The sequence below is a fragment of the Trachypithecus francoisi genome, unplaced genomic scaffold, assembly GCF_009764315.1.
Source record: "Trachypithecus francoisi isolate TF-2019V2 unplaced genomic scaffold, Tfra_2.0 Lachesis_group12, whole genome shotgun sequence".
NCBI classification, from domain to species: domain Eukaryota; kingdom Metazoa; phylum Chordata; class Mammalia; order Primates; family Cercopithecidae; genus Trachypithecus; species Trachypithecus francoisi.
Window position 1 is genome coordinate 112,056,406 of NW_022681457.1, and position 24,523 is coordinate 112,080,928.

Sequence of the window (24,523 nt, forward strand, 5' to 3'; positions counted from 1 at the left end):
CACACTGCTTACAAATCAGAAAAAGTCTCAGGAATAAAAGCAAAATAAATGTTGGGCTCACCTTACTGAGTTTCTCTCCTCTCATAAATCTTGAACTCTCAAGTCCTGGCTGTTTTGGTAGCTTTCCAATGGCTTCACATGGACACTCCCCATCCCCGTCCCCACTATCTGTCTTTTCTTGAAGTTCTCAGCTGGCATGGGTCTGCTTATTATAAGCTGGTTAACAATCTCTGGATATGGGTCTATTTTCTGATTATATCTTTATTTAAAATGATTGATATTTCAAGGTGTTTACAAGGCGTGCCAAATACTCTTCCTTACTGAATATAAAAACACTTTTTCATGCTAATATTACCAGTAAATCTCTGATTCACTTGGAATTTATCCTTACATAAAGTGTCAAGAATAAATCTAATTTTATATTTTTTCTATTGTGATTGAGTCTAATAGCATTATTGAAAAGTCTATATACTCCCCACTGAATTAAAATCTCCTTATTATATATTAAAATTTCATGTGCAACTTAATGACATTTCTATTCTGTTTTCTTACTTATATTTTAATCTTTTTGCATGTGTCTTCTGAGACTGCCTTAAATTATTTTGGAACAAGAATATGTTTAATTGAAATTAAATCATATAATGGAAGAAAAGGTGAAATTTTTTAAAAGCAGAGAGGAGGGAAAACTTTTTTGTGACTCAAAATTCAGATTCAAGACTCTACTTTCAGGGATCATTTCCACAGTTCGTTACTAGAGAAGTTTCTCTGAATATGCAGAGTTTTCAAAAAAAAAAATTAGATTCAAAACAGCAAAAGACTAACACATCTGACAACATAAAAATAAACACCTCTGGTATAATTAAACACAAACACACACACACCCCAAAAGCAAAGTAAAAAGATAAAAAGCTGAAGAAAAAATACTTACAACTTTCATCAAAGACATACTTTTAGAAAGAGCTTCTAAAATTAGAAGAGATAAAAGGCCTGACAGAAAAATAGACAAGTGACATAACCAGGCAGTTCACAGAGAAATATCTGGACCCTTAACATACAGATCAGGAAAAGAAGATATAGAAGAAAAGAAAACAGAAATAGGCAGAGAAGCAACAGAGCAAGAGGAGAACCAGAAAGGACAGATGTCAACAACAGGGAAGTCAGCAATGTCAAAATGGCAGAGGATGCTGCAAAGATAAGGCTAGAGAGAAAGGTCACTGGATTTGGTGCCTCGGGGAGTCACTGATAACCTCCTACTAAGTCATTTCAGAATATCTTAGAGATTAATAGCAACCTCAAGTTGAGCTGGGCCCAGTGGCTCACGCCTGTTTTCCCAGCACTTTCGGAGGCTGAGGTGGGCAGATAACTTGAGCCCAGGAGTTTGAAACCAGCGTGGGCAACATGGTAAAACTCTGTCTCCACAAAAAACACAAAAATTAGCCAGGCGTGGTGGCATGCACCTATAGTCCCAGCTACCTGGGATGCTGAGGTGAGAAGATCACCTGAGCCCAGGAGGTTGAGGCTACAGTGAGCTGTGATCGTGCCACTGCACTTTAGCCTGAGTGACAGAGTGAGACCCTGTCTCCCCCACCCCCCAAAAAAGTCCAACATCAAGTTAATTCAACCTAACTGTCTCTCTCTCTCTCTTTGGTATAAACAAAACAAGAAATGTTAAGTGGATGGCCTAAAGTCATATGGCTAGCTATTTCATCTTAGACTTGAATATGTACATTTTCACAATAGCAACTACCTATTAGGTAGAAAGCATGAAAGCCAGAATGGAGGATACTATTTCTCCTGAAAAACGTTCTGCTATTCATTCACCCATGCCTCACCCCACCTCATGGTGAGTGATGATCAAGTACGTGAGCAGGCCTTATTTTCCTTATTTCACTGGCAGAGAAACTGAGGTTCAGTAAGCTCAACTACTTTGCTTACAGCCATAAAATAAACATGCTGGGAAAACAGGGTACTGACAATCAGTTCAGTACTGTTTTGTCAATACTACTTTGAGCATTACCTTATTCTCAGAGAAGAGAAATGAGATCAAAACAAAGGCTTAAGGTAAAAAGCTTTTATACCCCAACTTCGTCCTTGCAACCAAATATTAAAGAACCACACAAAGTAGCAAAGACTTTGAAACCTCAACTGAAATGTCAAAACCTTCATCACAGACACTATTACCTTTCTGAATGACTAAGGTGCTTGGTCTGAATCAAGGAAATATTCTGGCCCTTAAGTAAAAGTTATCCTTACTGAGTCATTTACTGCTTTTGAAAAAGCTGAGATACAGCCCAATGGTATGTATTATTCTGCCACCTTCAGGTTGATCTGGTCAGTCAAAGTCGATGAGATGAGGGAACGAGCCAAACAGGGCTTATTCTTGTAGTAACTAAACGACTAATCAAATACAGTAGTATACAAAGTTGATGCTTATTTACTCAAGCAGCAGACAGTTTCCTGTTATAAAATGGAATTTGGAGAAGGCAATCCTGTGTTCATAAGCTCCTAACAAAAATAGGAAACTATCTATTTCTACCTCCCCACACGAAAACTGCTGAAGTCTTCCAGAAACTTCATAGAGTTGAAAGAAGAAATACCTGTCTATATACCATAAGGTCTCAGATCCCAAGTTATTCCCTCGGCCATGTCCTTTCCTTTCTTAGTTTATCCTGCACTAAACAAAACTGTCTGGAATTCATTCTTTAAAGGTTTATTTATGGTACATAGAGACTGTTTATGTGAAGCAGAGTATTTGCCTATTTCCCTCTTGGGACAATGTTTAAAACTACAGGGATATTTCCCTCTCTGGCACTTTCTGAAATACAATTAACAATACTGGATCTTTTTTCCTTTTAACAAATCTGGTTTTTATTTAGGGAGGGGAGGAAAAAAGTAAAGGGTCTGAAGTTTCCCAACAAATTATTTCAAGCCTTTGAGAAGACAGTTTTAGGCTTTTTAAATAGTGTCTTTGTTCGAAACTCCCCCAACCCCCACCCTCTCACTCTGACCATTAAAATGTGGGTTTTCTTCCAAACTAGATTGCTCAATTAAAGCCCTTCTTTTGTAATACCCCAATGCTCTAAATGGAAAAAGGACTGCTGTAGGCCACCTCGTGAAATCTTTTAAAGGCTCCTGGCCTCTTTTGATCTTTAAAAAAAGCCAGAAACACGTATAAACTACCTGGCATTTTCAATATCACTCTGCCACTTTCTAACACGCAAACTTGGGAGAACGGAGAGAATGGGGAGTCAGGGAGGAATGCTGTGCTTTGGTCTCTGCGTTTGTGAAATGGGACTATTATCTCCCCATTCTTCCATCACAGAGTAAGGAATCCAATTGAGATAGCAGATGTGAAACTGCGTTCAGTCCTTTTGAACAGACACTATATCTGGCAACAAGGTACCCTCAGTGTAAACCTGAAGACTTCCCTCTGAGATTTCTGACAGTCTCACTTCTGGCCTGGAGTCAGGAGAATCAAGATAATTATTCCTTCAATACCAAAGACGTGGTTTACCTTTTAGTCAGGCTCTCGTGACTCCTGTTCAGGGACAGAACTCCATTTTCTAAGCACATACTTTTAGCCATTATATATTCATCTAAAAGAGCATAGCACCCTTTCTAAGAGCTACTAATAAAGGCATATTACCCTGTTAGAAAACTCTTTGAATAAATGGCATTATTTTATGAGTCCCAGACTCCACTAGGAGACTCAAGACACAGTAAAATGTGACTCCCACAAGCTGAGAATTAACTCGTTAGTCCCAATTCCCCGCACCCTGCTGGAAACATGAACTTACTACACTCGGCGTGTCCCCCACACACCTCATCAAATGGCTGCTCCGTGTAATTGTTTAACAATGATTTGAAAAATGCCCTGAAAATGTTCCTTCAATTCAGTGCCAGATGAAACATTCAACTGAAATGATTTCGATGACTGTATGCCGAGCGCACACACAACCATCACTCCCATACAACTGGGTGGCTGGAGCTACTTCGACTGCAGAAAATCAGACTGCTTTTCTCAGTCTGGGGAGTTTTCTGCTGGGAGCAACTGTAAGGGAATAGTTAGGTGTCTGTGTTTCTTAGTAAGATGATTTTAAAAACAAGAAGTCCTCAACCCTCAGGAAATGCTTCACATTGGTTTGCTGGGCAAGTGCCAAGTGCTCTGGGTGAATATATACTTTATCAAACAAACCCATTCCAAAGGTCACACGAGTCAAGTGGATACTTGTGGATATTAGCAAGATAGTGGTTTTCCCATGGTTTTCCCCTCACTCCCATGCTAACTATCTTTAATCTCCTGGGAAACATGAAATTAAAGTGAACGAAGCAGACAGGGCAGTGAGTGAAGGGCACGCTGCACTCTTCCGGAGATGGCTGCAAGAGCCATTCCTGCTCCAGGTCCCCACCAGCACTCCCAGTGGCTCGGCCCCAGCTCGCCACCCCAGTGCAGTCACCGCTGCCCTACCCTTACCCAAATGTGATCTGATGTTGACCAGACTACTGTCTCATTACCTGTGTGTCGATTTTAGAAGCTGTGAGTTGGCAGACACAGCCACATGAGGCCCACACATGTGTTTTGTTAGGCTCACTAGGTTTAAAAAAAACCAAAAAACTTGAATTGGTTGCCAATGTTTAAAAACCAGGAGATTCCACATAAAAATCCAGATTTCCGGCTTCTCTTTAAAAATCTGAAGATCTGGCAACACAGGGTCACATTCCTCCATGACAGCATGCGGCTGGAGTGGGTTGTGGCAGCCCCTTCAGATGGAGCGGGCTCTCCTGGTCGGGCAGATATGACACTGCCCCAGTGTGCGGCTCCACTCGCTGCCATCGCCAGCACAGCCCCTGCAGGCATCTAAGTTAGGACCCTAGACTTCCTCCTTATCTGCTCATATCTCTAGCTGTTCCTGCGCAGCAAGACGACTATCTTGTAGCATCTTAGAGGAGGCAGCATGGGGCAGTGGGAAGAGTCCTGGACTGGCCGTTAGTAGGAAGATGGAGGTCTTGAGTATCATCTTTAAGTGCAACAGGGTGAAAAACCAGAACCAATGCGTCCAAGCTGCAGGTGGGCCGACTTTGACTCAAACTAAGGAAAGACTTTCTAACGCCCCTGGATCCACTTCTGCTCTTATCACTGCCTAGCCACACAGGCTTGACTAACAAAACACTTTGACCTTCAATTTCCCAGTCTACCAAGCAAGTACATCATTGAGGACTCACAGGTCTAAAATTCTCTGGTTCCTTATGTTCTATGGGGAAGCACAGTATAGTGAAAAAAAAAAAAAAACAGACTTTAGAATCAGACAGGCTTGGATTTGAATCCCAGCTTTCTTCCTTAATGAAGATATACTTTATTGCCGAAAATGAAGATGGTGTTCAGGCTGTGTCTAGTAAGTAGTCATCAAGATGGTCTAAGGGTTTCATCCTGATGTGGTGGTAGAGGCAGCCACATCCTAGTGGATAAGTGAGCTGAGTCTACTTTAAAGGCGGTAGACACTCATTCAAAGAGATGGATACTTAGGAAGAGAGAAGTAGGAAGGTGAGCAGGCCTCGGGCACAAAAGGAAGATGCTGTCTTGATTTTGCTTTTTCTCTTGATCTTGGACGCAACTTTAGGAAAAAGGTATCTCACTGAGGTAAGCCAGGAGCTAAACAGAGAGCAAATGGGTTTTACAGAATTATCTGTGAATCTCTTGAGCTTCTCCTTGATCTCTGGCAATGTCATATTTAATTTTTTTTTTTTAAAGACAAATACACGTGAGTCAATAAACCTTCTGAAAAAGAAAATCTGTAAAAATAAAATGTCTGCTATCAATGATGATGGGGGACAAACACACACACACGCACAACAACAAACAACAGACAGCAAACACACTCATTCTTTTCCAAGGAAAAATCATCTACAAAAATTTACCCAAATGGCAGCTCACCTTAAGATCCAATGGGAGCTTGTTGGAGGTGAACACACTTAGCTTGATCTGAGGAATGCTGATTTTGAGATTTTCAAAGTAGTATCGAATTGGTGTTCCACCTTGCTCAGCTGTCTTTTCATGGAGGTTTTCATCATATTTTTCCACCTCTGGTACGAAGGCAGAATTTAAAAAACAAAAAAGAATTTCTTAGTCTCATGATCCAAACCCTTGTATTCACATTGAAAAAAATAATCAAAAAAAGAAAACCATCTATCACTCTCAAATTAGTTTGCGAGGGTACAGTGACATGTATAGTATTCTGATGCCATTCTTTGTGAGAGTAGATCTGTTTTGTGTTGTTTATCAAAAAAGAAGACTGGCATGTTAACTTGTGACTCTATACCATCCAACAGATGTCATCTTTGGAAAAAATCATCCAGATGGAAAAGTCAAAGGCCACAGGTGTATTTGTTAGCAGTGTTATTATCAATGACCCAGATTATCTAAATTTATTTTCCTAGGATCATATCCAAATAAGTCTTGGAGTGCAGTGTAACTGAATCAAAATGAGCATCACCAATTCATGAATCTGAGTGAAACATAATGCCTGAAAAAGAATCAGGTTGCGGGCTGTAAAGATGTAACATCACTACAAGCAGCAACCTGTCTCCCAAATGGTGGATATTCATTTAAATAGGACAATCAAGGCAGATTATATATATATATATATATATTTTATTATTATACTTTTAGTTCTAGGGTACATGTGCACAACGTGTAGGTTTGTTACATATGTATACTTGTGTCAAGGCAGATTTTTTTTACTTGCCACCCCATGAAATAAAAGGAGTAGCATGGGCTACAACATGGCAATGTGATCTTTGCACTCGATGCTGTATGCACACCCAATTGGGCAGCATATTTTGCCTTGGCTTCATGTGCCTTGGAAACAAAACCAGGGAGCTTGCACATATCTACTTATCAAACACATTTATATTGTAAGCTATTATCAGTGCTACTTACAGAAAAATGATACTGCAACAGAGACCTGCCCATTTATGCTGAGGAAGCAGAAACAGCTACAGACAGGATGGCAGGTACTTTAAGGAGCAGCTGGGCTTGTGGATCTGAGGGCTGCATGCTGCCTCCGTCCCATCCCATTAGCACTGGTGACAATATACCAAAAATACGGGAAGCAACCTCTTAGTCAGCTCCCACTCAAGCGAAAGGCAGGCAAGGATTTTACAAAAATCTAAATCCATGCTTGAGGAGAAATTTATTACAGCAACTTACCAGAAAATTTACAAGAAAAGCATGTCGAATCAAATTTAAAGTAAAACTTCCCAGGAAGGTACCAAAACAGAATGGATACCTGGCAGGCAGGCTCCCAAGTGGCTGTCTGAATACAAATAAACACTGGCGTTCCAACCCAAAGTGGAAAACACAGCATTAAACAGACAGGATCTTGCTCTTGATCCCAAATACTCTTAAAGCTTAAATTCTACATCTGGGATAAAAAGAACAAAAATATTTTTCTTGCATTGTGTGTATGTATGTACATGTATACACACATTCCCAGTGATTTTTTTTCTCTAGCCAACATGGGCAGATAAACATAAAAGCCTCTTTCTTATCATTTCTTCAGGCTCAATATTTAGTTTAGGCTTCAAAAGACAGAGTATTATTGACTTTTTTCTAAGCTGTATACACAGCCCTGAAAAGCCCATCTAAAAGCAGGAGGAAAGGCCATGATGAGGAATCTAAAAGAAGCAACAGCTCAATTATTTCTGTAGCACTGCTGGAAACCTGGGTTTTTCAATAGCTTATCTTACTCACTTCTACAAAGAAGAGAGTAAATAAGTAGTAACCTTTGTAATTACAGAAAAGCACAAGGGTTTGGATGTCAAAGTTAACGAATTGAGGCTAGCCAATTTTATTTTCTCAACTAAACCAAAGGAACTGCCAAAAGGATTTCTGATTCTTGGCCTGGAGTCTCTTTAATAAACAAAGGTTAGGAAACAAAGTGGTTTGCTAAATGAGTAACATCATTTCTGTCATCCTAGAGCAGATGAATAAAAAAAAGGCAAAGCAAAGAGGAATCGTATACTGCTTCCCAAAGGTGTACCACCGGATACTCCGGGATTCCAGAAGACCCTCTGAATGGCTCCTTTAGTTCACAGAGATAACTCAGACAATAAGTAATACTTTGAAAAAGCACAACTGAAACACAAGCCATAGCTTCCTAGCTCACGCTGAGATGTGGAAAGGGAGCCTATCAGACACCAAGGGACTACCTATTTTTACAAACAGACTCAAAAAATACCATCTTTGGACCAATTCCCAGACACAGACATAGAACATTCAACATTACCTGATTCTGCTTGATCGTAGCCAAAGAAACTTAGCAGCTTGAGGAGCAGTTTCTCCTCAATTTGCACTGTGAATCTCTGAGCTGTGACCATCAGATGCTAGAGATAAAGAAATTCTGATTTAAAGTGTGAACACCAGAAGGAACATTCATCTGTGCTATTAAGAAGGCCTCAATGACATGGTATGCTTTCATTAATCATGTGGCTTTACAACTATAACGCCAAATTATTTCTGGCTTATCTCTCTCTATATTGTTATGATTAAAAACTCCAAAAGATGTTTAATAGATGGGTTGCCATTCTATTGTTTGGTTCCCAGGAAATCTGGGCCTCATTAGTCAGGATTCCAGCCTCAGATGCACTGTGGTGGATGAACTTTATGGTGTGTGCTCAGATGGATGGCAGCTAATTTAAGGAGCGTCATGGCTGGGCTTGTGGATCCAAGGGCTACAGGCAGGCTTGGTCCCATCAGCACTGGTGATAAAGGACCAGAAATATGGGAAGCAACCCCTGGTCGGCTCCCACTTTTCCAGAGTTTGCTGCTGGAACAGCTAGCTTGTGCGTGGAGACCCCTCCAAGAAAGAAAGTTTATCATTTGTAACTATCTGCTGCTTTTGGTAAACAGTGTGGTAACTTAGGTAGCAGCACGTCTGTCTCAAAGTCAGACCCATCATAGCCCTTTCCCAATATTTCAGGGTTATTCTTTGTGTGTGTGTGCGCGCGTGTGCCCACGTGCGCGCGTGTGGCCACACACACACAGACACACATCTCACGCTGTCACTTAGGCTGGAGTGCAGTGGCATGATTGTGGCTCACTGTGGCCTCAAACTCCCAGGCTCAGGACCTCTGCCTGCTAAGCAGCTGGGACTACAGGTGCTTGCCACCAGGTCCAGCTAATTTTTGTATTTTTTATAGAAATGGGGTTTCACCATGTTTCCCAAGCTGGTCTCAAACTCCTGGGCTCAAGAGACCCACCCACCTTAGCCTCCCAAAGTGCTGAGATTACAGGCGAGAGCCAGTGAGCCCAGCTGGGGTTATTCTGTTTCTAATAACAGATCTGGATCATGCCTGGTCTTGACCTATCTAGAAGATGCTATACTTTCCTACAGTGACTTCACTCTGATGAATATGGACTCTGGCCTATATGGACTCAGTACTATCAAACTATCACCTGCAAGGTCACTGAAAACACAACTGAGAATACAAAGGGCCAGAAGGAGGCGTTCCTGTCAATTCCTCCAAACAATCTATTATGTCACACGTGGCTTAACCCTGCAGAGCTATTCCCATCAGCATCCGGCACTGCTGCTCTGAGACTTGGCTGTGAGAGAACAAATCAACCTTCCAGCATGGCATCAACCCACCAGCCTCCTCCATCAGCCCACCTTGTAGATGTTGGTCAGTGCACTTTTACTGGGGAACTTCACTGCGTTGACTTGCACGGCTGGGCCAGTCTCAATGACCTCATTCTCATTGCTCAGGGGAGTCACATAGAGCATGAAGGGCTGTGTGGTACCAATGAGCTGATTGTCCACCTATGGCCATGGAAAGGTAGCAAAGCAAAAACAAACAGTAGCTCAGTTTTCATTTTTACACTTGAGTGGGGCGTCATAATGCACAGGTTGCTCAGAAAGTACCCTTATCATTTCACTCAATCTCAATAGCAGCTCACAAAAGGGCAGTCATAAAAAGTTAGCGGTCATAATAACAGACTTCATTAGGGGAGTGCTTTGCTAAGAGAATAGATTTTAAGTGTTCTCACCACAAAAACATAAGTAGGTGAGGCAATACATACATTAGCTCAATTTAGCCATTCCACACCTAAAAATATTTCCAAACATCATGTTGTACATGATGAATATATACAATTTTTTTTTTTTTTTGAGACAGAGTTTCACTCTTGTTGCCCAGGCTAAAGTGCAGCAGTGGAATCTTGGCTCACCGCAACCTCCACCTCCCAGATTCAAGCGATTCTCCTGCCTCAGCCTCCTGAGTAGCTGGGATTATAGGCATGCACCACCATGCCTGGCTAATTTTATATTTTTAGTAGAGATGGGGTTTCTCCATGTTGGTCAGGTTGGTCTCGAACTCCTGACCTCAAGTGATCACCTGCCTCAGCCTCCCAAAGTGCTGGGATTACAGGCATGAGCCACCATGCCTGGCCGAATATATACAATTTTTATTCACCGGTTAAAAAATCAGCTATTGGCCAGGGGCAGTGGCTCACATCTGTAACCCCAGCACTTTTAGAGGTTGAGGCAGGCAGATCACGAGGTCAGGAGTTCGAGACCAGCCTGACCAACATGGTGAAAACCTGTCTCTACTGAAAATACAAAATTTAGCCAGGCGTGGTGGCAGGCACCTGTAACTCCAGCTACTCAGGAGGCTGAGGCAGAAGAATCACTTGAACCTAGGAGAAAGAGGTTGCAGTGAGCCAAGATCGCACCACTGCACTCCAGCCTGGGTGACAGAGTGAGACTCTGTGTCGAGTAAAAAAAAAAAAGCACTTTGGGAGGCCGAGGCAGGCGGATCACAAGGTCAGGAGATTAAGATCATCCTGGCTAACACGGTGAAACCCCATCTTTACTAAAGATACAAAAAAATTAGCTGGATGTGGTGGCGGGCACCTGTAGTCCCAGCTAATCGGGAGGCTGAGGCAGGAGACTGGTGTGAACCTGGAAAGCAGAGCTTGCAATGAGCCGAGATCGCGTCACTGCACTCCAGCCCGGGCAACAGAGCGAGACTCCATCTCAAAAAAAAAAAAAATCAACTATTTGAAAAAAGTAATTTTTTAAGTCCATGACTTGCTTAATGAAAAAAAAATTAATTAAAAAAATAAAACAGGTGATACTATGTGCAATGCTCCATGCTAGACACTTCATATGCATGATCTCAAGTCACACCATACCTGTAATGCTGGTGGTAGTTAAACTAAGGGTTTTGCTGCAGTCCTTACAACAACTTCATGAGCTCTGTCCTTATTTTATAGATGAAGAAGCTGAGAAGAGAGGCCCTTGCTTAGGGTCACACTACTGGTCAGTGGCAGAACTAGAACTTGAATCCACGTCTGTCTGACCCCAAGGTCAGCACTCCTAAACACTATACTATGGATGCTTCTCTTGAGCTCCAAATTCCTTGAAGACAATTTAAATTAGAGAACCAGGAGCTCAAATGGCTACCAAAGGGGAACAGCTCCCTCTACTAAAGTCAACTCCCTTCATAGGAATGACAGTGGCATTAGGGTTGACTCTATTTACGCAGCCCTGATCAGTGCCATCACAGAGGACACTCGCCACACTCAGATGTGCATGGATGTCTGGAGGCTCCTTGCAGGAAGCAGCCATCTTCATGTTCTGTCTCACATCGAAGGTCACCACCAGGAAGAGGAAAAAGAGATCATCTTTTTGGGTGCCCCTAAGAGATCATCTGCGGGTGCTTTCCACACACCCCTCTTATCACTTCCTAAACCCCTAAAGGCTATGTATTATTCCTCCCCATTTTACAAACAAGTAGACAGAAGCTTAGAGAAGTTATGTTACTTGCCCTCATTCGCACAGCTTGTAAGTGGAAGAAGTGGAATACAAACGCAGAGATTTCTGGCACCACGGAACCCTCTGACCTCTCCATTGTATCGCAGGGACTTCCACATAGACATTTGTGTACAACCGGAAATGACTTTCCTTCTGTTGGTCCTCAGGGCAGGGATAAGGGCAAGAGACTTGGGAGTATTTTTTCCTACTTCCATTCCTGCCTCCTACAACGTATTCTCTATACAGCAGCCAAAGTGGTCTTTCAATAAAATATAAACCAAGTCATACACCTCCTTCCTTTACACTCTTCAGTGGTGTGCCTTTCTCTTAGGATAAAACCAGACTTCTCACCACAGCCTCCAGGGTCTACATGAACTGGCACCAAATTCTCCAACTTCATCACACACCACTCTGTCAGGTTCCCTACCATCCTCACCTGAGTCTCCTTAGTGTTTCTAAAATGTGGACAAGTCCTTCCTGCCTCAGGGTCTCTGAATTGCCTGAAATGGTTTTCCTAGTGACTGTCTCTATGGTTTGCTCATTCTATTCCTCCACGTTTCAGTTCAGCTCTTACTTTTTCTTTTCTTTTCTTTTTTTTTTTTGAGACGGAGTCTTGCTCTGTCACCCAGGCTAGAGTGCAGTGGCCGGATCTCAGCTCACTGCAAGCTCCGCCTCCCGGGTTTACGCCATTCTCCTGCCTCAGCCTCCCGAGTAGCTGGGACTACAGGCGCCCGCCACCTCGCCCGGCTAGTTTTTTGTATTTTTTAGTAGAGATGGGGTTTCACGGTGTTAGCCAGGATGGTCTCGATCTCCTGACCTGGTGATCCGCCCGTCTCAGCCTCCCAAAGTGCTGGGATTACAGGCTTGAGCCACCGCGCCCGGCCCCCGAGCCACTTTTTCTAAAGTAGGACTTTATCTAAAGTAGCCGTTCTTTACAGCCGTTACCACAGCATGTCATTATTCATTTGCTTGCTTGCCTGCATATTTATTGGCTGACTTTCTCTCTAGGCTGTTGGCCCAAGAAGAGCAAAGCCTGCATTTTTGAAGTCATAGCCGTATCTCCAGAACCTAGTACAATGTCGGGCACACACTTGATGCTCAGTAAGAACGGACTAAATGAATGAACTATTGCCTATCTCATCCAATATATGAAATGGCAATAAAGGGCTCAACCATACTGTCTTCTCCTTTGTTCTTTCACTAAACACATCTGACACAAGGTGTCATAACTGAGAATTACTAATTCTAGCTAGTTTTATTCTCCCAATTAGACCGGATGCTCCCTAAGGAGAGGATCTCTATTTTCTATTTTTAAAAATTCCTGGCCGGGCGCGGTGGCTCAAGCCTGTAATCCCAGCACTTTGGGAGGCCGAGACGGGCGGATCACGAGGTCAGGAGATCGAGACCATCCTGGCTAACATGGTGAAACCCCGTCTCTACTAAAAATACAAAAACTAGCCGGGCGAGGTGGCAGGCGCCTGTAGTCCCAGCTACTCGGGAGGCTGAGGCAGGAGAATGGCGTAAACCCGGGAGGCGGAGCTTGCAGTGAGCTGAGATCTGGCCACTGCACTCCAGTCCGGGCGACAGAGTGAGACTCCGCCTCAAAAAAAAAAAAAAAAATTCCTTCTTGCTGCACTGTAGCCACAAACCTGCTTATTTTCTGATTTGCAGCACGCATCACATAAAGAGGTATTATAGGAAAAAAACAACTTTTTGGCCAGGTGTGGTGGTTCACACCTGTAATCCCATCACTCTGGGAGGCCAAGGTGGGCAGATCACCTGAGGTCAGGAGTTTGAGACCAGCCTGGTCAACATGGCAAAACCCCGTCTCTACTAAAAACTACAAAAAATGCTGGGTGTGGTGGTCGGCACCTGTAATCCCATCTATTCAGGAGGCTGAAGCTGGAGGATCACTTGAACCCAGGAGGCAGAGGTTGCAGTAAGCCAAGATCGCACCACTCCACTCCAGCCTGGGTGACAGAGTAAGACTCCGCCTCTAAATAGATAAATAAATAACCAAATAAACAACTTTTTTTTTTTTTTTTTTTTGAGGCGGAGTCTCGCTCTGTCGCCCAGACTGGAGTGCAGTGGCGCAATCTCGGCTCACTGCAAGCTCCGCCTCCCGGGTTCACGCCATTCTCCTGCCTCAGCCTCCCAAGTAGCTGGGACTACAGGCGCCCGCCACCTCGCCCAGCTAGTTTTTTGTATTTTTAGTAGAGACGGGGTTTCACCATGTTAGCCAGGATGGTCTCGATCTCCTGACCTCGTGATCCACCCGTCTCGGCCTCCCAAAGTGCTGGGATTACAGGCTTGAGCCACCGCGCCCGGCCCCAAATAAACAACTTTTTAAGCTAAAGAATAAACTTAGAAAAACTAATGAACAGCAAATGGTTCCTTGAATCATCTCTTTAAGGTCAAAAAAAGGAGGACAAAGAAAAATAGCTGCAAGATATTAACCTTCTATCTGTGCACAAATAAATAGGATACAAGTAGCCTGAATTCTTTGTTATTCGTGACATATAATAAAAGAAAAATTTCTTCTGAGAAGAGGTTCTGGCCTCGACAGTCTGGATGGAACTGTATGACACGTTAAGGGAGAGAAGGAGCCCCAGTCATGGGAGACACATTGCACATTCCCAGTAAGAATGTAGTTTGTCCATTTGGGAAAAAGAACCATAGTCGGGGGCTTTAGGTTCTTCTTTTGGAAATGTCTACCAGGAACTAGTTTCCTGAACATATTTAAACTTTGATGAAGGTTATAAAGGAAAAGCATTCCAAGTATGATGTTACAAAGAGATAGAAGTTGTTTTGATTAGCACAGTAACAGTACTCTGCCAAAAATTGTAAAAGTCAACTTTTTCAGAACTCCGAAAGTTAATAAAAAACTTGTGATAATCTAAGGAGCATTTATTCAAGAAAATAAGCTGAGGCCGGGCGCGGTGGCTCAAGCCTGTAATCCCAGCACTTTGGGAGGCCGAGACGGGCGGATCACGAGGTCAGGAGATGGAGACCATCCTGGCCTACACGGTGAAATCCCGTCTCTACTAAAAAATACAAAAAACTAGCCGGGCGAGGTGGCGGGCGCCTGTTGTCCCAGCTACTCGGGAGGCTGAGGCAGGAGAATGGCGTAAACCCGGGAGGCGGAGCTTGCAGTGAGCCGAGATCCGGTCACTGCACTCCAACCTGGGCGACAGAGCGAGACTCTGTCTCAAAACAAAAAAAAAAAAAAGAGAGAGAAAATAAGCTGAAACTCAGTAAGAACAGCGAGCTGTGTGGCATTTAATTTGTCCTAGTCTTTTTACCCCCACCCAGCTCCACAGTAGCCTTGAAAACCAACGGCCCTACAGTCACACTGAAAACAAAGCAGTCCTAGCAGACACTCCAGGAGCCAGAAGGAATATGCAGCTTCCCCAGGAGTCCCATCCCCAGACTTGTCAGTATTTGGCTTGTCTGGCATCTCTCTCATTCCTGATATTAATAATCTGTGTCTTCTCTTTTTCTCCTCATCAGACTGGTTAGAGGCTTATTCATTGTATAGATCTTAAAGAATAATATATATCTCCTACAGTTCTATCCCTCTAAGAGAAGACTGACTAATACAGATTTTGGTACCAGGAGTGGTTCTAGAGGAAGAGAATATTAAGGATGGAGTTCTTTCATTGGCTTTGGGGCTTCTGGAGTTGGTTGCTTAATATGATTAGACCCCAAAATGCTAAGGACTCTACTTCTAGTAGTATGGAGAATAGTGATAGTCCTTGGCATGAACTGTTTGGAGAATTATGCAAAACAAATGAATTTGACACTCCTGATTCACCGCTCGAGAAAGGCAAGGGGTTTAGTGACTCTATACATAATACCTTTGACCATATGTAGAAAACCAAGTAACATAATGAAGCTGGTTGGTTGCTCCTAAGTTCAGTGGACAAAGTGATAAAAGAAAATGATAAACTCAGGGATTCTGTCTCCCAGCTTCAGAAGCAGCTACTGAGCCTCAAATCTGCTAAGATTGCCCTGAGTAAGAGTCTTATATCCTGCAGAGAAAGAGCTGAAATTGTGGAAAAACAGACACAAGCTCTTATCATGCAAGTGACTGACCTGCAACGAAAGATGCACGCACAGCCTCACCAGGTGTCTACTGTTAAAAGTGAGGGCACTGATTGGATAAGAACGGGACCCTGTAACTTGGAATGGGGATGTGTGGGAGGACCTTGATGAAGCTCACGGAAACTGAGTTTATCAACTCTGACGAGCCTTTTTTGCCAAAAGGAAGAGCTTCCTCATCCCTAGCAGTGGCAACATCCCCTCCTCGACCCACGCTGTCATCAGCTTTCCACCTTTGTCTGAGGGGATAAATCCTATGCTGCCTGAGGCAGTGATGACCTGACAGCTGTCAGGCAAAATCATGTTGATTCTCCTCAGGAGCCACCCCCAACACCCCTGTTTGCTTCTAGACCTATAACTAAAGTCCTGGAGGGTCCCTAGAGGTGAGGCTGAGAGTGTGACTCATGAGGTGTGCTATGCTCGAAAAGAACTGTTTGAGTTCTCTAATTTATACAGACAGAAATCTGGAGAACAGGTATGGGAATGGATATTAAGGGTATGGGATAACAGTGGAAGGAACATAGGGTTGGATCAGGCTGAATTTATTGATCTGGGCCCACTAAGTAGGCACTCTGCTTTTAATCTTACCGCTTGGAGAGGTAAAAAAAGGTTCTAATAGTTTATTTACTTGGTTAGCTGAAATATGGATTAAAAGATGGCCCACTGTGAGTGAGCTGGAAATGCGTGATCTCCTTTGGTTTAATGTAGAGGAAGGGATCCAAAGGCTTAGGGAGACTGGGATGGTGGAGTGGATTAGTCACTTTAGACCTACTCATCCCAGCTGGGAGGGTCCAGAAGATATACCCTTGACCAACGCCTTGCGAAACAGATTTGTAAGGGCAGTACCTGCATCTTTGAAGAGACCTGTAATTGCTTTTCTTTGTATGTCAGATCTAACGGTGGGAAGAGCAATCATTAACTACAAAAGTTAAATACAATGGGAATAACTGGATCCCGAGGTGGCAGGTTGCTAAGTGGCAGCACTCAGTCGTCAAAGACAAGGTGGGCATAGCTACCATAATGCACAGCAGAGGCAAAGTGGCAATCAGAATAGTCTGACTCATGTAGAGTTCTGACACTGGCTAATTAATCATGGTGTTCCTAGAAGTGAAACTGATAGGAAGCCTGCTGCATTCCTACCTAATTTATACAAGCAGAAAACTTCTAGGCTGAATGGACAAAAGACTAGTTTGAATTCTAAAAACAGAGAATCATGACCCCTCAGTCAATTTCTAGACTTGAGCCAGTTTACAGACCCAGAACCCCTTGAATGAAGGGGAGGCTGGATGCCCTTGAGGAAGGACCCCACTATATTGCTGACAATTTATGCAGTGAATTTTTCCCACATCCTTCCCCAAGGAGACCGCTGGCCTTTTACCAGGGTAACTGTGCACTGGGGAAAGGGAAAGGATCAGACATTTCGGGGACTACAGGACACTGGCTGTGAGCTGACACTGATTTCAGGGGACCCAAAACATCACTGTAGTCCTCCAGTTAAAGGAGGGGCTTACGGAGCTCAAGTAATTAACGGAGTTTTAGCTCAGGTCTGACTTACAGTGGGTCCAGTGGGTCCCCAGACTCATCCTGTGGTCATGTCCCCAGTGCCAGAATGCATAATTGGCACAGACATAGTCAACAGCTGGCAGAACCCCCACATTGGCTCCCTGATTGGTAGGGTGAGGGCTATTATGGTAGAAAAGGCCAAATGGAAGCCCTTAGAGCTGCCTCTACCTAGAAAAATAAACCAAAAACAGTATCACATCCCTGGAGGGATTGTGGAGATTAGTGCCACTATCAAGGACTTGAAAGATGCAGGGGTGGTGATTCCCACCATATCCTTGTTCAACTCTTCCATTTGGCCTGTGTAGAAGACAATCGACGGATCTTGGAGAATGACAGTGGATTATCGTAAGCTTAACCAAATGGTGACTCCAATTGCAGCTGCTGTACCAGATGTGGGGTTTCACTGCTTGAGCAAATTAACACACCTCCTGGTACCTGGTATGCAGCCATTGACTTGGCAAATGCCTTTTTCTCCATTCCTGTCCAGAAGGCCTACCAGAAGCAATCTGCCTTCAGCTGGCAAGGCCAGCAATATACCTTTACTGTCCTACCGCAGGGGTACATCAACTCTCCGGCTTTGTGTCATAATCTTATTTGGAGAGACCTTGATAGCCTTTTGCTTCCGCAAAATATCACACTGATCCATTACATTGAAGACATTATGCAGACTGGATTCAGTGAGCAAGAAGTAGTAAACACACTGGACTTAGTGGTGAGACACTTGAGTGCCAGAGGATGGGAAATACATCTGACTAAAATTCAGGGACCTTCTACCTCAGCAAAATTTCTAGGGATCCAGTGGTGTGTGGCCTGCCAAGACATACCTTCTAAGTTAAAGGAGTTGCTGCGTTTGGCCCCTCCTACAACCAAGAAAGAGGTACAATGCCTAGTGGGCCTATTTGGATTTTGGAGGCAACACATTCCTCATTTGGGTGTATTACTCCGGCCCATTTATTAAGTGACCCGAAAGGCTGCCAGTTTTGAGTGGAGTCCAGAACAGGAGAAGACGCTGCAACAGGTCCAGGCTGCTGTGCAAGCTGCTCTGCCATCTGGGCCATATGACCCAGCAGATCCAATGGTGCTTGAGGTGTCAGTGGCAGATAGGGATGCTGTCTGGAGCTTTGGCAGGCCTCCATAGGTGAATCACAGCAGACGCCTCTAGGATTTTGGAGGAAGGCCCTGCCACCTTCTGCAGATAACTACTCTCCTTCTGAGATGGCTCTTGGCCTGTTACTGGGCTTTGATGGAAAACAAACATTTGACTATGGGTCATCAAGTCACCATGCGACCTGAACTGCCTATCATGAACTGGGTGCTTTCGGACCCACCCGTCTAGCCATAAAGTGGGTTGTGCAGTGCAGCATTCCATCATCAAATGGAAGTGGTATATATGTGATAGGGCTCGAGCAGGTCCTAAAGGCACAAGTAAGTTACATGAGGAAGTGGCTCAAACGCCGATGGTCTCCACTCCTGCCACCCTGCCTTCTCTCCCCCAGCCTGCACTGATGGCCTCATGGGGAGTTCCCTATGACCAGTTGACAGAGGAAGAGAAGACTAGGGTCTGGTTCACAGATGGTTCTGCATCATATGCAGGCACCATGTGAAAAAGGACAGCTGCAGCACTAAAGACCCTTTCTAGGACATCCCTGAAGGACAGCAGTGAAGGGAAATCTTCCCAGTGAGCAGAACTTCGGGCAATGCACCTTGTCACACACTTTGCATGGAAGGAGAAATGGCCAGATGTGTGATTATATACTGATTCCTGGACTGTAGCCAAAGGTTTGGCTGGATGGATCGTCAGGAACTTACAAGAAGCATGATTAGAAAACTGGTGACAAAGAAATTTGGGGGAGAGGAATGTGGATGGACCTCTCTGAGTGGTCAAAAACTGAAGATATTTGTATCCCATGTGAGTGCTCACCAGTGGGTGACCTCAGCAGAGGAGGATTTTAACAACCAAGTGGATAGGATGACCTGTTCTGTGGACACCACTTGGCCTGTTTCCCCAGTCACTCCTGCCATCACCCAATGGGACCATGAACAAAGTAGCCATGGTGGCAGGGATGGAGGTTATGCATGGGCTCAGCAACATGGACTTCCACTCACCAAGGCTGACCTGTCTACAGCCAGTGCTGAATGCCCAATTTGCCAGTAGTAGAGACCAACACGGTGCCCTCGATATGGCACCATTCTTCTGGGTGATCAGCCAGCTACCTGGTGGCAGGTTGATTATATTGTACCTCTCCCATCATGGAAAGGGCAGAGTTTGTCCTCACCGGAATAGACGCCTACTCCAGATACGGGTTTGCCTATCCTGCATGCGATGCTTCTGCTAAGACTACCATCTGTGGACTCACGGAATGCCTTATCCATCGTCACAGTATTCCACACAGCATTGCCTCTGACCAAGGTACTCACTTTTTGGCTAAAGAAGTGTGGCAGTGGGCTCATGCTCATGGAATTCACTGGTCTTACCATGTTCCTCATCATCCTGAAGCAGGTGGATTGAGAGAATGGTGAAATAGCCTTTTGAAATCACAATTACAATGCCAACTAGATGACAACAGCTGGGGCAAAGTTCTCCAGGAAGCTATGTATGCTCTGAATCAGCATCCAGTATATGGTACTGTTTCTCCCATGGCCAGGATTCACAGGTCCAGGAATCAAGGGCTGGAAGTGGAAGTGGCACCATTCACCACCACCCCTAATAATCCACTAGCAAAATTTTTGCTTCCTGTTCCTGCAACATTACGTTCTGCTGGCCTAGAAGTCTTAGTTCCAGAGGGAGGAACACTGCCACCAAGAGACACAATAACGATTCCATTAAACTGGAAGTTAAGATTGCTACCTGGACACTTTGGGCTCCTCCTAACTTTAAGTCAAGAGGCTAAGAAGGGAGTTACAGTGTTGGCTGGGGTGACTGAACCAAACTAACAAGATGAAATCAGTCTACTACTCCACAATGGAGGTAAGGAAGGTTATGCATGGAATACAGAAGATCCATTAGGGCATCTCTTAGTATTACCATGCCCTGTGATTAAGGCAATGGGAAACTACAACAGCCCAATCCATTTGTAGTCCTCTACAAATGGTCCAGACCCCTCAGGAATGAAGGTTTGGGTCACTCCACCAGGAAAAAAACCCCACAAAACCATGACCTGCTGTGGTGCTTGCTGAAGGTAAAGGGAAGACAGAATGGGTAGTAGAAGAAGGTAGTCATCAATACCAGCTATGACCACATGCCCAGCTGCAGAAACAAGGACTGCAACTGTCATGAGTATTTCCTCCTTCTTTTGTTAAAAACATGTTTGTGCATGTATACACCTGTACTAAAAAAAAATCATTTTATTTCCTTTCTCCATCACATGACATAAGATTTATTGGCTTCATATCAGCATTCAAGCATCATTAACTTTATGTAATAGTATTTGGGTTGGGGATTGGTGTGTTTCCAGCTGTATGAAGGATAGTTGCATTATGTTAGGTGTCATTATGACCTTATTATTGTCTTTATCTGAAGATTATGTATGATCTTAGCAGCTGACAAGGGGTGAACTTGTGATGGTTAATACTGAGTGTCAACTTGATTGGACTGAAGGATACAAAGTATTGATCCTGGGTGGGTCTGTGAGGGTGTTGCCAAAAAAGATTAACATTTGAGTCAGTGGGTTGGGAAAGGCAGATCCACCCTTAAACTGGTAGGTGCAATCTAATCAGCTGCCAGCAAATATAAAGCAGGCAGAAACACGTGAGATGGGCCTAGCCTCCCAGCCTACATCGTTCTCCCATGCTGGATGCTTTCTGCCCTCAAACAACAGACTGCAAGTTCTTCAGCTTTGGGACTCGGACTGGCTCTCCTTGCTCCTCACCTTGCAGACAGCCTATTGTGGGAACTTGTGATCGTGTAAGTTAACACTTAATAAACATACATACATATATATCTCTCTCTCCTTTTAGTTCTGTCCCTCAAAGAGAAGCCCGACTACACCGGTAATATTCTTTGCTTTGAAATCTATTCCGTCTGACGTTAATCTAGTCATTCCCATTTCCTACGACAAGTGTCAACACGGTATATCTTTTTCCATCTTCTTTCCTTTTAACCTATTCGTGTCTTTATCCTTAATGTGTGTTTCTTGTAGATAACATATAATTGGTTCATGCTTTTTTATACAATTTGATAATCTCTGCCTTTTGATTATGGTGTTTACAACATTGACATTTAGTTAACTGATACCATTAGGTTTGAGTCTACCATCTTGCATTTTATTTTTTATTTGTCCCATCTATTCCTTTCCCTGCTTTCTGTTTTCTGCCTTCTCTTGGATTATTTATGATTTTTTTTTTCCCTGAGACGTAGTCTCCATCTGTCACCTACGCTGGAGTGCAGTGGCACAATCTTGGCTCAACGTAACCTCCACCTCCTAGGTTCAAGCACTTCTCCTGCCTCAGCCTCCTGAGTAGCTGGGATTACAAGTGCATGCCACCACACCTGGCTAATTTTGTATTTTTAGTAGAGATGGGGTTTTACCATGTTGGCCAGGCTGGTCCCAAACTCCTGCCCTCAAGTGATCCACCCGCCTCAGCTTCCCAAAGTGCTGCGATTACAGGCATAGCCACTTTGCCTGGCCGGATTTCATTTTATCTCCTTTGTTGAATTATTAGTTATAACTCTTTGTTATTTTGGTGGTTGCTTTAAGAGTTTTATGCTGTTTATCTTTATAAGTCTACATTCAAGTGACATCACACCACATCATGTATAAGATTACAGTAATAGACTTCCATTTCTCCCCGTCAGCCTTTATGCTATTGTTAAGAATCTCACTCTGCTCAAGCCTGTAATCCCAGCACTTTGGGAGGCTGAGACGGGCGGATCACGAGGTCAGGAGATCGAGACCATCCTGGCTAACACGGTGAAACCCCGTCTCTACTAAAAATACAAAAACTAGCTGGGCGAGGTGGCGGGCGCCTGTAGTCCCAGCTACTCGGGAGGCTGAGGCAGGAGAATGGCGTAAACCCGGGAGGCGGAGCTTGCAGTGAGCTGAGATCCGGCCACTGCACTCCAGTCCGGGCGACAGAGCGAGACTCCGCCTCAAAAAAAAAAAAAAAAAAAAATCTCACTCTTACTTTAAATAAGAAGAAAATAATCTTATATATTTACCCAGATAGTTATCATTTCTGGTATTCAGTACTTCGTGTAGAACAGACTTTCACCTGATACTATGTTTTTCCTTCTGCCTGATGATGTTCTTCTACATTTTTTGTAGCATAAGTCTGCTGATACCTTTCAGTACTTTACAGATGTTGCTCATTGTCTTCCTACTCCCACTGTTCCCAACAAGAAATCTGTTGTCATTCTTATCTTTATTCCTTTGCACATAACACGTCTTTTTTTTCCTGTTCCTTTAACACTGGTTTTGAGTAATCTGATTATGATGTGCCTTGGTATAGTTTCCTTCACAGTTGTGTGCTATATTCCACCCAGTGTCGTTTTCATTACATTTTAATCTCTACAAGCTTTAGTTTATGTCTTTCATATTGCTACTTACCTTTTGAACACAGAGAATACAGTTATATTAACATTTTTAATGTCCTGCAAAAATTCTAACATCTGTGCCAGTTGTGGATCAGTTTTGACCAATTAGTCTCCTCATTATATGGAAAATTTTCCTACTCCTTTGCACAGCTGGTAATTTTTGATAGGGTATCAGATATTGTGAATTTTACCTAGTTGGGTGCTACATTGTTGTATTCCAGTAAATCTTCTTGAGCTTTATTCAAGGATATGGTTACTTTACTTGGGAAGAGGTTGATTCTTTCAGATCTTCCTTTTATGATTTCTTAGGCAGGTCTAGAGCAGTGCTCAGTTTAGGGCTAATCATGAAGGCAAGGCTTTCCTGAGACTCTTCCCAGTGTCTCATAAATTCTTAGTTTTTCCAGTCCAGCTGGTGGGCACAAGCCCTATTTCTAGCCCTGTGTGGGCAGCAGGCACTGTTCCCTCTCATGCTTTCAGATGGGTAGTTTCCTCACATACATCACTGACTAATACTCTGCTAAATACTCAAGAGGGACCCTCTATAGATCTTCAGAGTTTTTCTGTGCAGCTCTCTATGCCCAAGTGTACCATCCTATAACTAAAGATACCTTGGTCTCTCTAGACTCTCAGCTCTGTTTTTTCAACTTCTCCACTGTGCTGGGTACTTGCTTGGTCTCCCCTCCCTGGAAACTTTCTCAAATTGATAAGAAAGCGCAATCACAGGGCTTAGCTCTTTTGTTTCCCACCTCTCAGAGCACTATCCTTCACTGTCTGATGTCCAGTGTCTCAATACTGTTATCTTCTTATTTACCTGGATTCTGGGGCTGTTTCCGGTGGGAGGGTAAATTTAGTTCCTGTTACTCCATCTTGACTGAAAGCAAAGACCAGTTCTTTAGTTTGTTCTCCCTATGATGGACCTCAATTCCTCCAAATGATGGTTAGATGACTTCCTGTCGGTTTTTCTAATGGCAAGATAGTGAACCGTAGGTCACCTTCCTCCATGCCACCTTGACCAAGTTACCTCTAATATATGCGCAATTCTGCTGTATGTAGAAAAATTAATGAGACGAATGTAGGTAGAAACAACTATTTCACAGAATGATTTTTTGAAGGCCACAAGATATTTCCTCCAAGACATTAAAGTTCTTAGAACATCAAACATTAGATCTGGTTGGGTGGTCAGCATGAAAACAAGGTGACTAACAGCTCTGGAACTTCCCCCTTACCTGGACATCCTGTATGCTGAGTTCAAGCATGTGGCTAGTTGCCAGCTGTGTATAGTGCACACTGATTCCTGTAAGACTTGCAAAGACCAGTTCTTCTGGGACTTTATTAATTAAGGACAACCCAATTCCACCTTCTAACCTCACAAGCACCTGAAAGGAAACCAAAATATGGCACCCTGATTGTTTAAAACACAGCTCTTAGTATCCCGGAGAGTATAAGAAAATAAAGCATTTTACATTCCTCTACTCCCTTCCTCTCAGCAGATGAAAACTACTTAGGGGAGTCC

At 43.6% G+C, this 24,523-nt stretch overlaps 1 protein-coding gene and 1 pseudogene across 8 annotated transcripts in view; one reads left to right on the forward strand and one right to left on the reverse strand.

Annotated features, from left to right (window-relative positions):
• Positions 1-24,523, reverse strand: part of VPS13D (vacuolar protein sorting 13 homolog D) — a 296,584-nt gene that overhangs the window by 107,189 nt on the left and 164,872 nt on the right. For 7 of the 8 annotated variants that reach the window (XR_004441096.1, XR_004441097.1, XM_033228300.1 and 4 more), the window contains 4 exons: positions 24,237-24,386; positions 9,669-9,818; positions 8,286-8,382; positions 5,933-6,081 (listed from right to left, as the gene is read on the reverse strand). Coding sequence is in view for 6 of the 8 variants with exons in the window: in XM_033228300.1 (XP_033084191.1) it covers positions 5,933-6,081; positions 8,286-8,382; positions 9,669-9,818; positions 24,237-24,386 (546 nt within the window). In the remaining 2 variants the exon portion in view is untranslated. The remainder of the gene's footprint in view (positions 1-5,932; positions 6,082-8,285; positions 8,383-9,668; positions 9,819-24,236; positions 24,387-24,523) is intronic. The other variant, XM_033228304.1, reaches the window with a different exon arrangement.
• On the forward strand, positions 714-830 carry LOC117094125 (annotated as a pseudogene).